This window comes from Marmota marmota, unplaced genomic scaffold, assembly GCF_001458135.2.
Source record: "Marmota marmota marmota unplaced genomic scaffold, marMar, whole genome shotgun sequence".
NCBI classification, from domain to species: Eukaryota; Metazoa; Chordata; class Mammalia; order Rodentia; family Sciuridae; genus Marmota; species Marmota marmota.
The window spans coordinates 9,417,619-9,429,995 of record NW_025999982.1 but is presented as its reverse complement, the minus strand read 5'-3'; the positions used below and the strand labels follow the sequence as shown (position 1 = coordinate 9,429,995).

The 12,377-nt window shown below is 52.8% G+C and overlaps 1 protein-coding gene across 1 annotated transcript; it reads left to right on the top strand.

Annotated features, from left to right (window-relative positions):
- Positions 1–3,651: 3,651 nt before the first annotated feature.
- LOC107143633 (gastricsin-like) lies at positions 3,652–10,870 on the top strand. The gene is made up of 9 exons (XM_015487357.2): positions 3,652–3,716; positions 5,436–5,586; positions 5,925–6,042; positions 6,948–7,009; positions 7,367–7,566; positions 8,538–8,660; positions 9,200–9,347; positions 9,874–9,972; positions 10,630–10,870. The coding sequence occupies exons 1-9, from the start codon at positions 3,652–3,654 to the stop codon at positions 10,780–10,782; spliced, it is 1,119 nt and encodes a 372-aa protein (XP_015342843.1). The 3' UTR covers positions 10,783–10,870.
- Positions 10,871–12,377: the final 1,507 nt, after the last annotated feature.

Below are 12,377 nucleotides of genomic sequence, written 5' to 3'. Positions count from 1 at the left end.
GCCAAATATTTTCTCTGATATGCAGTTGCTAATTCACAATGGGGTAGGGGAGCATAGAGGTATTTTGGAGTAGACAGAGAGGAGTCAAGGGAGGGGAGCAGGCAGGGGTAGAAAAGAGAGTAGAATGGATGGGACTTTATTACCATATGTGTGTAGATGGTTTACATGACCTATGTACAACATGTAAAAACAGATGAACGAGAAGTTATGTTCCATTTATGTATGATGTGTCAGAATTCATTTTACTGTCATGTGTAACTAATTAGAATGAATTAAAAATATATTAAAAAGATTCTGGGCTGGGGCTGTATCTAAGTGGCAGAGGGCTTGCCTAGTATGTATGAGGCACTAGGTTCAATTCTAAGCACTGCATAAACAAAACTAAACCAACAAGGGCATGCTGTCCATCTACAAAGGTAAAAATAAAAATAAAAAAGATTCTAAGGCTTGTTCTGAACACTGTGGTTAGAGCAACACAATTGATTAGTGATGTCTGGCTTGGGTGAAGGATGGGTAGTGATAGTTTGCATGCTATGTATGTTACTCTTTAAGAAAGACCCTGAGCTCTCAGTGTCACTTTAAAAGATGTCTTTGAGTTGGTAAAGGGGTCATAGCAGAAAAAGGTCTCTTTGAGGCACATGTTGTACGACTGGGGGCAACTGAAATGGATATAAGCTGTTATGAAGTAGACACCACGGGAAGACAATCAACATTCTCCACTTTTGGGGGGTCAATATAGGGGTAGGTGGGCACATGGGGAAGGTTTGGGTCTTGAAAGATGAAGCAAGTTTTCATGTGGGTGCATTTGGGAAGGGTCTTTCATATGGAGGACAGAGCATGGAGGCAAGAAAATACCACCCCTTCTTGTGAGAAAGGAGTGTGCACAGTGGAAGAAGAGCTTGGACACTTGGCAGGAAACGGAGAGCATCCTGCATGGTTGAGTGTCAAGTTTGGATTTCATTTAGTTAGCCACAGGGGACTATAACTTTTTTTTTTTTTTTTTCGGATTGAATCCATGGTGATTTACCAATGAGCAACATTCCCTGAGCTTTTAAAAAATTATTATTTGATATTTATTTTGAAAGAGGCTGCCTAGTTCCATAAGGTTTCATTACATTGTTGAGTCTGGCCTCAAAATTGCAATCCTCCTACCTCAGTCTCCTGAGCTGCTGGGATTGCAGCCATGTGACACTGCATACAGCTTATGACAAGCTTTGAGGAAGATGAGACTGAAAGGAAATGAGATGAGGGCATGCAGAAGAATTGCCTCTTTCCTGGAGACCAGCAGCCTGTGGCCCTGAGATCTCATGTGGGTCAAGGTCTCCCAGGAGAGCAGTTTGGGTCATTAGGAGGAAGTGTGCGCCTGGGATAATGGGGTGTGGGGTATAGCAGAGCTTCAATGAGAACATCCCCTGGGCTCCATCAACCCTACTGATTTCCTAAGCCCAGAGATGAACACGAAGATGTGGAACGCCCAGTCTCTACACTTGGGAGCATCTGGTCCTGGAGAGGAGGCCCAAGGCTAGACACTGGAGACCCAGCATTATGTGTGGTGTCTTGGTGAGAAGATGAACTCGGGTGGGAGCCAGCAGGTCAGGCCTCCTTGGGCTTCAGTGTGGGGTCAGAGGTGGCCCAGGAGGACTTCTCAGGTGCCTTCAGACACTGCAGATGCCAGACATGTCAAAGAGTGAGCCTTCTGTGTATGGAGGGTGGGTGGTGGGACAGGACAGGGGAGGGGAGGAAGTAGGCCACCTAGGTCTTCCAGGAGACTGACAGGAAGGAACATGGGGATGGGAGGGACTGCAGATCCTCAGGTCCTGGCAGCTGAGCAGGATGCCTATCCTGATGCTGAAGCCAGGGACACTCCGAAGGGATGTGGTGTCACTAGGCCTGGGGAAGGCTAGCCTGACAACTGTCAGACCCCTGGCATCCTACCACAGGAGGAAGGGTCCCTGGAACCTCATTCTGGGGCCTAGTAGGCCTCCCGAGGTCAGGGCATTCCATGGACTTAGCAGGAATCCAAGGATCCTATGACTCTTTTTCCTTCTCTTCCGGATGTGGGGATGCCCAGCTCAGGGGAAATGCTCCCCGCCTTGCCTTCCTCTCCAGAGTCCCACATGGCTCTGGGGACTGCAGGGAGGAAGGGACCTGAGTTGGCATTGACAACCACCAGGCAGGGACCTCCCTCTCTGGGAGAACTGGGAAAACCCTAGTTCCTTCTCTGCCTCCCCCATCATGAGGCCTGGGGAGGATGCCTAGGTCTGGATAGGCAGTGGGCGGTGGTGGCCAGAGTGGAAAATCCCCTGCTGGCCAGATGCTGTCTTTGGTTGGCAGGTGTGGCCCTGGCCTTCTGCCTGGGGCCCAAAGGTGTGATCAATCTGTTTGGAGCCCTTAGTGCTGGGTACAAAGTGGGGAGAGGGTGCTGGCATGGGGACTTTTTTCAGTCCCCCAATATGGAGAGTTGGCAGTCCAGCTTCAGGTCAGCTCAGCCTTGGGAAGACTGTAGATGGGAAGAGGGGGAGGAGGTAGGGCGATAGGTGTGGGGGGCCCCAGATGATGGAGAGAGGGACAGGATGAACCAGACCTGGGCCAGAGAGGGGCAGACCAGGGCTTGGTAAAGGGCAATGGGGACACAGAGTCCTCTCAGGAGAACTAGGTCAGGGCAGAGTTGCAGCGGGGTATAGGGAGAGACAGTGAAGAAGGGGGAAAGACAGGGGTGGCCTTCCACTCATGCTCTGCTCCAGGTTTTCCTTCACTCTGCTGCCCAAGGCATGGCCAATGCCCAGATGGTGTATCCTGTGAGTGTGACCTGGGCATGTGCTGAGGGTTTCTCCAAGTCCCCTGATGGATATCGAAAGCCTCTGAAGACATCCTTAATCTGCCACTGGCCTCCAGCCCCATCCCCAGCATCAGAACTGTCTTGTTACCAACATGTCCTCATCACCATGCTCCCTATTGACCCCCACACATACCCCAATTCCATCCCCAAGGTGTTGGGGTGCTGGGAGCCAGGACTTGAGTCAGACCACCAGGGGCATCACTTAAGAACACAGTTCTCAATGATGTCATCCCTACTGGGGAACATGAGGCAAACCCTAGACACATTTCCGATTGTTACAGGTCAGGGACTGCTCCTGGCACCTGGTGGGCAGCCACCAGGATGGTGTGAACCTGCCTACAGCACACAGGAGAGCGCCCATGACAAATATCTGTGATCCCCAATCAAGACTTGCTAGGCAAGAAAACTGCTTTGTATCCTATGCCCCTCTCTGTTTCTGCCTCTTTGTGGCCCTCACCCCAAAATGCCCACACCAACCACTGGTTCCTGGAGGAGGAGCAGCTCTGCCACTCCATCTTATGGCTACTTGGTTCTGTCTTATCACCCGTACCTCCTGGCCTCTGCTGTTGAATTCAAAAGTCAACAAGTTGAAAAGTCAGCTGTGGCCATGGTCCAGGGGAAAAAACATAGGGAAACAATGGCTACCTGGTGTGCAGGGGACACCCTGGTTGGGGTCATGCTTGCCCAGGGCACAGAGGGAGGGACTCGGCCACATCCAGGGGGTATAAAGAGGGAGTGCTGAAGTCTTCACTCCAGTGCGGCTGTGGATCTCAGAGTGGCGCTTGCTCTGTGACCAGCTGGGAATCGGCATCATGAAGTGGATGGTGGTGGCCTTTGTCTGCTTCCTGGTCTTGGAGGCATCAACTACACCTGTCAAGCAAGTGTGGGCCTGGCTGTGGGTGCAGGGAACCTCAGGAAGCCTGCAGCCCTGTATGGAGCAGCTAGTCAGGGGGCAGCAGCTGTGTCTGAGCAGGATTCCCTGTTGGGCCAGGGAAGGCTGCCCCTGCTGGAGCTGGGCAGGACTAAGCTGGGAGCAGACAGAGCCTGGCCTCAGGAGCTGCTAGTCAAGGCAAAAGCCTCCTCCCTCCCCAGACTTAGGAGAGAGGATGGTCCTGAAGCAGAGAGTAGGGTGACTATGCCCACGCCGGCCTTTGCAAGATGGGTGTGGTTTCTTCCTACAGAAGGTAACAGTCCCAACTAGAGGAGAAAGATAATCTCTCCAAAAACTTTCCTGGGACCCCAAATTTGCTGGAAGAAGCCAAGATCAAATTAGCAAAAATACCAATTCCTGTAAATCACTATAACATGTTGTTGCAGTAATTCACTTGCAGGTCAGCATGGGAAAAGAAAGAAGAAGCAGAGCAAGCAAAGCAGCAGCAGAAAAAAAAGGTCCTTTATTGTGTACAAGCAATCTTTTTATAGTATTGTGAACAAAGAAGTCAGCCTTCCAACATCAATAAATCAGGTCTTTCAGCTAATTAAACATAGCATACAGAAGTTTTACTTTCTAATCAGAAGTGACCCGCTTCTCATGGCTAATCTATTCTCGGCCCGGAGTATGTTGAGCTCTGCTCTTTGTTAAGAACAGATAATAAAATTTTTCTCAGCGCCCTCCTAGCCCACTTGGCAGAACATCCCGTTTGCAGGCAAGTCCTCCCAAGGACAGCAGACACCTTTTTTTCAAGCATGTCCGCAGTTACCTTATCTAAACCTTGAAGGAGCCTCTCGTTTGCAAGTAGGCCCTCCCAAGGACAGCAGACACCTCGTTTTCAAGCATGTCTGCTGTTACCTATCTATACCTTGACAGAATATCCTGTTTGCAGGCAGACTCCATCAGGACAGTAATAGTAACGCAGTTACATCTGATTCTCTACAACATGTGGTGTTGAAAATTCAGGATGGAGCCACTGATCTGGCTCAGGGGACAATAGGAGTCCCCGCCTGCCACCGTGCCTGCTGTGCCACCAGGGAAGAGTACAGGGGGCCTTTCTTGTGTGCAGTTTTATAGCCACACATTCAATCAGCTTCAGATTAAAAATATTAGGGGACAATTGCAGATCCCCTATTCCATGGTGTGTCATTTAGGTAGTACCAGGTGCTGGAGTACACTACAGGAAGGGACGCCCTTTGGGGTGAGATTTGGTATCTCTGAGAACAATTTTATTTTAGTTTTACCTTTTCATGTTTCTGGTGACTGCACCCAGGTCAGGCAAATGGTAAACAAAAGTTGTACCACTGAGTCACATCCCAGACCTGAACCTTAAACAACAAAAGAACAAATATCAGCAGACATCCTCTGGAAGGTGTAAAGTCCCAGCGTCCCAAGTCCCTCTCCCCTTCATAGGAAGTATTTTCAGAGTCTCTGAGAGCAGAGGACAGGGCAGGAAAAGGACCCCTGAGAGGGGCTGAGGGTAGGCATGAGGGAAGTTCATTGTTTCCCAAATGATGGAGCAAGTGCTGAGTGAGGCTTGAAAGAAGTGGAGAAGGAAAGAAAGAAGAGGAAGAGGGAAGGAGTCGAGGGAGAACATCAGGGAGAGAAGAAATGAGAAGGTAGAGGAAGGAGGGAGACCCTGCCCTGACACCCAGCCTCCCCTAGGGTCCCCCTGAGGAAAATGAAGACTATGCGTCAGACCATGAGGGAAAAGGGCTTGCTGGGGGACTTCCTGAAGACCCACAAGTACGACCTCGCTCAGAAGTACCGCTTCAGCGACTTCAGCGTGCTCTATGAGCCCATGACCTACATGGATGTGAGTCCCAGAGCTCCAGGTGTCCCTGTCCCTGCTGCCAAACCTGGGGACTTCCTGCACTCCCACCCTGAGGCTGCTCCCTTCTCCCAGTCCTGCCAGCCTGGGCCACCCTGCTGAGAGTGGCCCATTGGGCAGAGCATGGGGAGGGCCCCAGCTGACCTGGCAGGTGACCCACGGAGACCACGAGGTAGCCCTGGGCAGGCTGGGATGAGGCCTGAGTGTTTCGGACCCTGGCTTTTGGTGGTACTTAGGGCAGGGCTGTCCTTCCTGCTCTGCCCATGGAGAAACCTGGTCTCTGGGTCCCCCTAATGCTCACAGCTGTCCCCATGGCTCCCCAGGCTGCCTACTTTGGTGAGATCAGCATCGGGACTCCACCCCAGAACTTCCTGGTCCTGTTTGACACAGGCTCCTCCAACCTGTGGGTGCCCTCGGTCTACTGCCAGAGCCAGGCCTGCAGTGAGTGCTGGGCTGGGCAGGGAGGGCCCCTGGGCAGGGCCGGGCACTGGCATCTCCAAGATGCAGGCAGGGAAGGGTGCTCACTCCTGAGGAGGACCAGGGACTTGTTTAGGGTCTCAGGGCATCAACAAGCCAGAGGGAGGAGGCTGGCCCTGCTCCAGGTTGGCCCCTTGCCTTACCTCGTGTCAGGATGGACCCCTTCATCTCTGCTGTCCACCTCACCCCCTCCAGTTCATTCCACTACACCCTCTCCTGCTCACCGGGCAGTGCTGCTCCTCCCCTCAGGACACTGTCCACTCTGTGCCTCGCCCTCCACTCTCCTATCCACTAGCTTCTCCCTGAGTGTCTCCAGGGACTGACCACAACTATGCTGGATGTGGTCCCTGTCCTGGAGTCATTTGGGGAGACAGAAAATCTTCAGTTTCTTAATGCTGCCCTGATTCATTCCAAAATCTTGCGGCTAGAGTGTGGACATCTCTGTCCACCATGGGCACAACCCATGCCACCTCCACATCCCACTATGCCCAGCTCCTGGGTGAATCGAGGTTGGGGTGAGTGGATGCCTCTCTAGGTCTCCCTCCCACTCCTCACTGGATGAGCATTTCCCACTAGATTTATGCTGGTTTCTGATGGGGTAGAGATAGAGGTGGAGTCTAGGGCACCTGCTTACAAGGTGGTCATCACCGGGCATCCAATTACCTGTGAAACATGGGCTTTTAGGCCAATGCCTTCCAACTACTATGAGCCAGGGGCCAAGGCTGTCAGCCCCTGCCTTGGTGACCAGGTTGGGGTGCAGAAGCCTCAGGCTGGGAGCTTAGGCTGAGGGCCAGGCAGGGTGCAGCCCATGAGCCTGAGAGCCAGGCAGCCCTCTGCTCACCCCTGGCCTCCATGGCTCCCTACTGCACCCACACACCCTCGCTTCAACCCCAGCAAGTCCTCCACCTTCTCCACCAATGGGCAGACCACACCCTGACTGTGAGTGCTCCAGCTGCCACCCCCACCCTGGATGAGGGGGTGTGAGAGGGTGGGGACCTAGATGTCCTTGTTCTTTCCTGTCCAGGGATGGGGCACCAGAGTGACCAGTCAGAGAGTGCGTTTTTTCAAGAGCTCAGAACTGGAGGGCAGATGTGTGGGGGTGGGAGGCTACAGTGAAGGAGGCCCTTGGAAGAGAAGTGACAGTTGGGATGCCTGTGGAGAAGTGGGCAGATGGGCCAGAGGAGGAAGGAGGAGGAAAGAACATGGAGGGTCTCTGGTGACATGGGGCAGGAGGACATAGATGAACTCAGAAGTGTCACTTCCACTCCAATGTGTCTTCCTCCCACAGGTCCAGAGCATCCAGGTCCCCAACCAGGAGTTCGGCCTGAGTGAGCAAGAGCCGGGTACCTTTTTTGTCTATGCGCAGTTCGATGGCATCATGGGCCTGGCCTACCCTGCCCTGTCCATGGGTGGGGCCACCACAGCCCTGCAGGGCATGCTGCGGGTGGACGCCCTGTCCAGCCCCATGTTCAGCGTCTACCTCAGCAAGTGAGAGACTGCCCTGCGGGTCCCTAACTCCTGCCCTGTACCAAGCCCTGATCCCTTGGGGTGTGGAGACCTCCCAGCAGGGGGTGGCTGGGCCACACTTGTTCAGAGCCTCAGCTCCTGGGCTCTGACTCTCCTGGTCCCCTGCCCCTGCCCCAGTCCACTCTCACAACCCTTTGCCTTCCTAGGCAGGATGGTCTCTCCTTCTTCAGTCTGACCTTCTCCCGGGTGTCGCTGCTCTAATTCCCCATGTCTTGGGCCTGCCTCCGGCTCTGGGCCCCGAGAGCCCACTGCCTCACCTGTGCTTCTCCCTGAGGCCTCTCTGTCCAGTGACCTGCTGCCTCGCCTCCTGCATGGGTCCTTCTAGGTCTGGGAGTCTTCTGGTCCACGTCCTCAACTCTCCCACTGTCCTCCCAGCCCCCACAGCAGGCCAGGTCAGGAGGCCCTGGGCCTGGCTTTTCTCTCTTGCTGTCCAGCTTTCTTCCTCTCTATGTCTAGAGTCAGTTCCATCTTCTTGCTGTGGCTTGGTCTCCTTATCCTGCTTTCAACACATTGACCTGTCACTAACTCTGGGGACTCCTTTGGCCTGCTTATACTTCTACCCGTAACCTCTGCTACCACTCAGGGGAGGCTTCTGGAAGAAACATGGCCTGTGTTTCCCTCCCCTCCACCAAAGCCTTCCCTTGTCTATTTGCAGCAGAAAAGAACAAACTTGGGTTTCAGTAGGGCTCCTGGTTACAGGGTCCAGCAATGGCATGAATTCAGAGGCAGAAGGCAGCACAGTGTGGGTGCTCTGTAGCATGCTTTTGGGGGAAGTGCCATTCAGGGGGATGTGGGAACACACAGCCTTGTCCTCAGGACACCCCCATGTGAATCCTGGGAAGATGCTCTTTCCCTGTGAAGGTGACTTCTCAATATGTGTGTCCCCTTCCTTAACCTCTCCTTCACTTCCCCCTTCCCTGTGTGTCCTGCAGCCAAGGGGGATCTGAGGACGGAGGAGCAGTCATCTTTGGAGGTGTGGACGAGAGCCTGTACACAGGGCAGATCTTCTGGGCCCCTGTCACCCGGGAGCTCTACTGGCAGATCGGCATCGAGGAGTGAGTCTGGGGTGGGGGTCCCTTTGGGATGCACCTTCCTTGGAGCTGGCTTCTGGACACTGGTGGCACATGCACATCCAGGTTCCACTGATGTGGGGGCACCAAGGACTCCTGTGGCCTGTCCTCCCCAGAGCCTCAGCTGTCCTCCACAGGGGCATCAACCCTGGGTCTGGAGAAAGGGGTAGAAGGGGCACATGTGGAATCCCAAGTACTGGAGAAGCTCCTGTGCAATCACACAGGACCCTACAGATTAGAACCTGAGGTGTGTGGGACACCTAATTTGTTCCTCGTCCTTACAACAAACACGACAACCCTGGTTTTCAATCATTCTCAAAACTTCCTTGAAGTTTTTAAAATATATCCCTGGAACCTTCAGGTGACCCTGCACAGACTCAGAGGGAATGTGAGGAAGGGAACAAGCTGCAATGGCCCTTGGGGGTGCTCATCTTCATCGGGTGGCTTGGTCCCCTGTGCCAGGAAGGTCTCCCCTGGTTGCCCTGACCTGATCGGGCTGAGGCTGCCCTTTTCTTGCCACCCAGGTTCTATGTTGGGGAAGAGGCTTCTGGCTGGTGCTCCCAGGGCTGCCAGGCCATGGTGGACACAGGAACCTCTCTGCTCACCGTGCCCCAGCAGTACCTGAGTTCCCTTCTGCAAGCTATAGGGGCCCAGGAGGATGAGTATGGACAGGTGGGTGTTACATGGATGTCCCCTGGCCAGGAGAGGTCAGCTCAGTGTTTGTTGTTTGTGCAACGTGGGTCCCTGTGAGTGAAACTTGGGGCCAAGCAAGTGAGTAACAAGAGACAACTCTCAATCCACTCCTTCCTCTCCTCCACACAGCTATGCCCCCTCGCTCCCGTGTGTCCTGGCAAATGAAATGGTCACCTAATTAACCCTCCCCACTAGGGGAGGGACCCTGGTCCACTTTTTGCACATGGCTGTGTGATTTCAAAGGACACCTGCAGGGAAATGGCAGTGATTCAACCTCTCAGAGGGGCCATTCAGGCAGGAGGATCGTCTTTGGGTGTGGGACATTCTCAGGTCTCTCCAGATGTCACCCACTCTAGCAGTGCACGTGACACCCACGCAGTACCTACATATCATTTGCCCTGAACTGTGCCCTCTGCTCCAAAAAGAGGTCTTGGGCATCCGGGAGGCTTAGCAGGTGCTCTGGGGTGGGGAATGAGGGGACCTGGAAGAACCTGTTTCTCTGCAGTTTTTCGTGAACTGTAATGACGTCCAGAACCTGCCCACCTTCACCTTCGTCATCAACGGGGTGCAGTTCCCTCTGCTGCCCTCTGCCTACATCCTCAATGTAAGTCCTGGTCCCTGAGGCTGAGCCACTGGGGTGGAGGAGCAGGTGCAGCCAGAAAAGCTCCACCTGGCCCTGTGCCATTTCCCAACTCATGCCAACTGGGATTATCCCCACCAGAAGAGTGTCACCCTTGATCAATCAGTCTCTTAATCAGTGGAGAGGGACTCTGTCTAGAGCTAGCCCGTGTGTGAACCCTGGTGCCTATGCTTCCCTTTAGGTAAAGGGAATTGTCACAGTATTTGATGGGGAGATTCTCTTTCTGTTTTACAAATGAAAACCTGGAGGTTCAGAGAGGTTCAATAGCTGATCCAGCTGCACAGATGATGAGGGTGAAGGCAAAGTCTGAATGCAAGCTAGCTTTACTCTAAGCTGAACCACCATTCTGCTTTTGCCAATGAGGAACAGAAGGGAGCTTTAGCAAGAAAAGATACCCAGCATGGGAATAGGTGACCCTGCACAGGCCACTACAACCTGTGTTTACCACTGGGAAATCCCTCCCACCAGCCCCTCTTGTGATACACCACCTTGTCTATGAGCCTTCAGGGCCAGTCCTTGACCTGCTCATCTCCAAATGTGTGCCCTTGACCAGGCTCAGGCTAGCAGTGGCCAGGCCATGTGTGACCAAATGAATGAGTGCTGCCTTTCTCTGTTGAGCAGGAGAATGGCTACTGCTCGGTTGGACTGGAAGCCACCTACGTGTCCTCAGGAAATGGCCAGCCCTTTTGGATTCTTGGGGATGTCTTCCTCAGGTCCTACTATTCCGTCTTTGACATGGCCAACAACAGGGTGGGCTTTGCCACTGCCGCCTAGACTTTCCTCCTGGACACCTGGGCTCCCGTCCTCCTCTTGGCCCCACCTTGCCTGGGGCCCTCTGTCCTTCTTCTCTGCAATGTGCCATTCTTTGTGGACCTTCCCTAATAATAAACAGTATCCCATATTGTCAGCCTGTTGTTTTTGGAGTTTTTTTGTTTCTTGTAAGTAGTCCTGGGTCTCAGGGAATGGCAGAGTGGGAATCAGGACAGTTCTCACCCTGATAGATATGTGGGGCCATGAGATTCCTTTGGGTCACTGAGATTGTAAGTGAAATGGGTCCTGAGCTGAGGCATGGAGATGAACTCTGTCTTCCTCAGAGATTGGAGTGTCTTCACAGCTTTCCTCTGGAGGGTGGCAGTGGTAATAGAGCATAGGTGATGGGTAAGGGTCCCTACTCTAACAACCTGAGATGCCCTGGTGGTCCACTTTACCACTCCCACAGCTACCACTGAATCAGAACCCACATCATGTCCACTGGCAGTGTGAAGTGGGGGGCACAATTCCCAGATCTAGATGTCTGTCCTTTCAGCTCTTAATCAACCTTGGCCAGAATTTTCTGAAGATTCTGGACACCTATGTGAACTTGCAACCTTAATGGTGTCCTTGAGGGAGGAAGTTGAGCTATATACTATTTCTTCAAGTGTATCTGTAGGCTGGAAACTGAGTTAGTCTGACTGAACATTACCTGGACTCCTCTGTACCAGGACTTTTATTTGGAGGAGGGCTGTCCCTTACCCACCAAGAAGGTGGATAGTTCCTTGAGTTACATGGAAATCAAGCCCACTTGCTCAACCAACTCAGGAAGAGGTTTGTCCTTCTGGGCTCATTTCTGTCATCCTTAGGTGCTTCCTAGCAAAACCCCAGAAACTGGGGTAACAGGATGTATGGAGGTGGGGCGGGGCAGGGTGGGAGGAGCAAGAAGAGTAGGGAGAGAAGTGGTGAGAAGGGAGGTGGAGGAGAAAGAAGGAATCAAATAAAAATGATGGCTTAACATCCTCAATTTCCTAAAGAGGAAGGTGATAAACGTGACAGAAGGTCACAATTTTTTTTTTTTTTTTTTTTTTTTTTTTTTTTTTTTGCTTTTTTTTTTTTTTTTTTTTACCAGCATACCAGCAAGAACTGGCTAGTGACGGAGTGTACGTGAGGGCATTACTGGCCGGAACTTGTGGGATCCGTTCTAGTCATATTTCAGCATGTAGATCCCAGACTCACCTCTAATACTTAGAGATTGGAATAAGAGGGCAAGATCCAGTTCCTGCAACCCACTCCAAAACAGGAGCGGTTTGCCTCCGAGGAGTTTCCGAGCAAGGATACACCAACCGCGACCCTAGATTCGTGGAGAACCTGCTGCAGCCCCTCTTTGGGGATCAGAAACCCACAGAATGTAATGCCGTGGGTTATGGTTCGGGACATCACCTACTGAGTGTTGAAAGAAAACTGGTGAAAGTGTAGAAGAGGAACAAAAGTTCCAAGTCCCCAAGTTCCGCTCTGCGGGACTTCAAATCCCGACATGCCTAGCGGGGCTGCAGCGGGGACTACGCTTCCTAGCGGGCGACGCCGCAGGACCGCAGGGGGTGGGGCGGGGCGGGCCC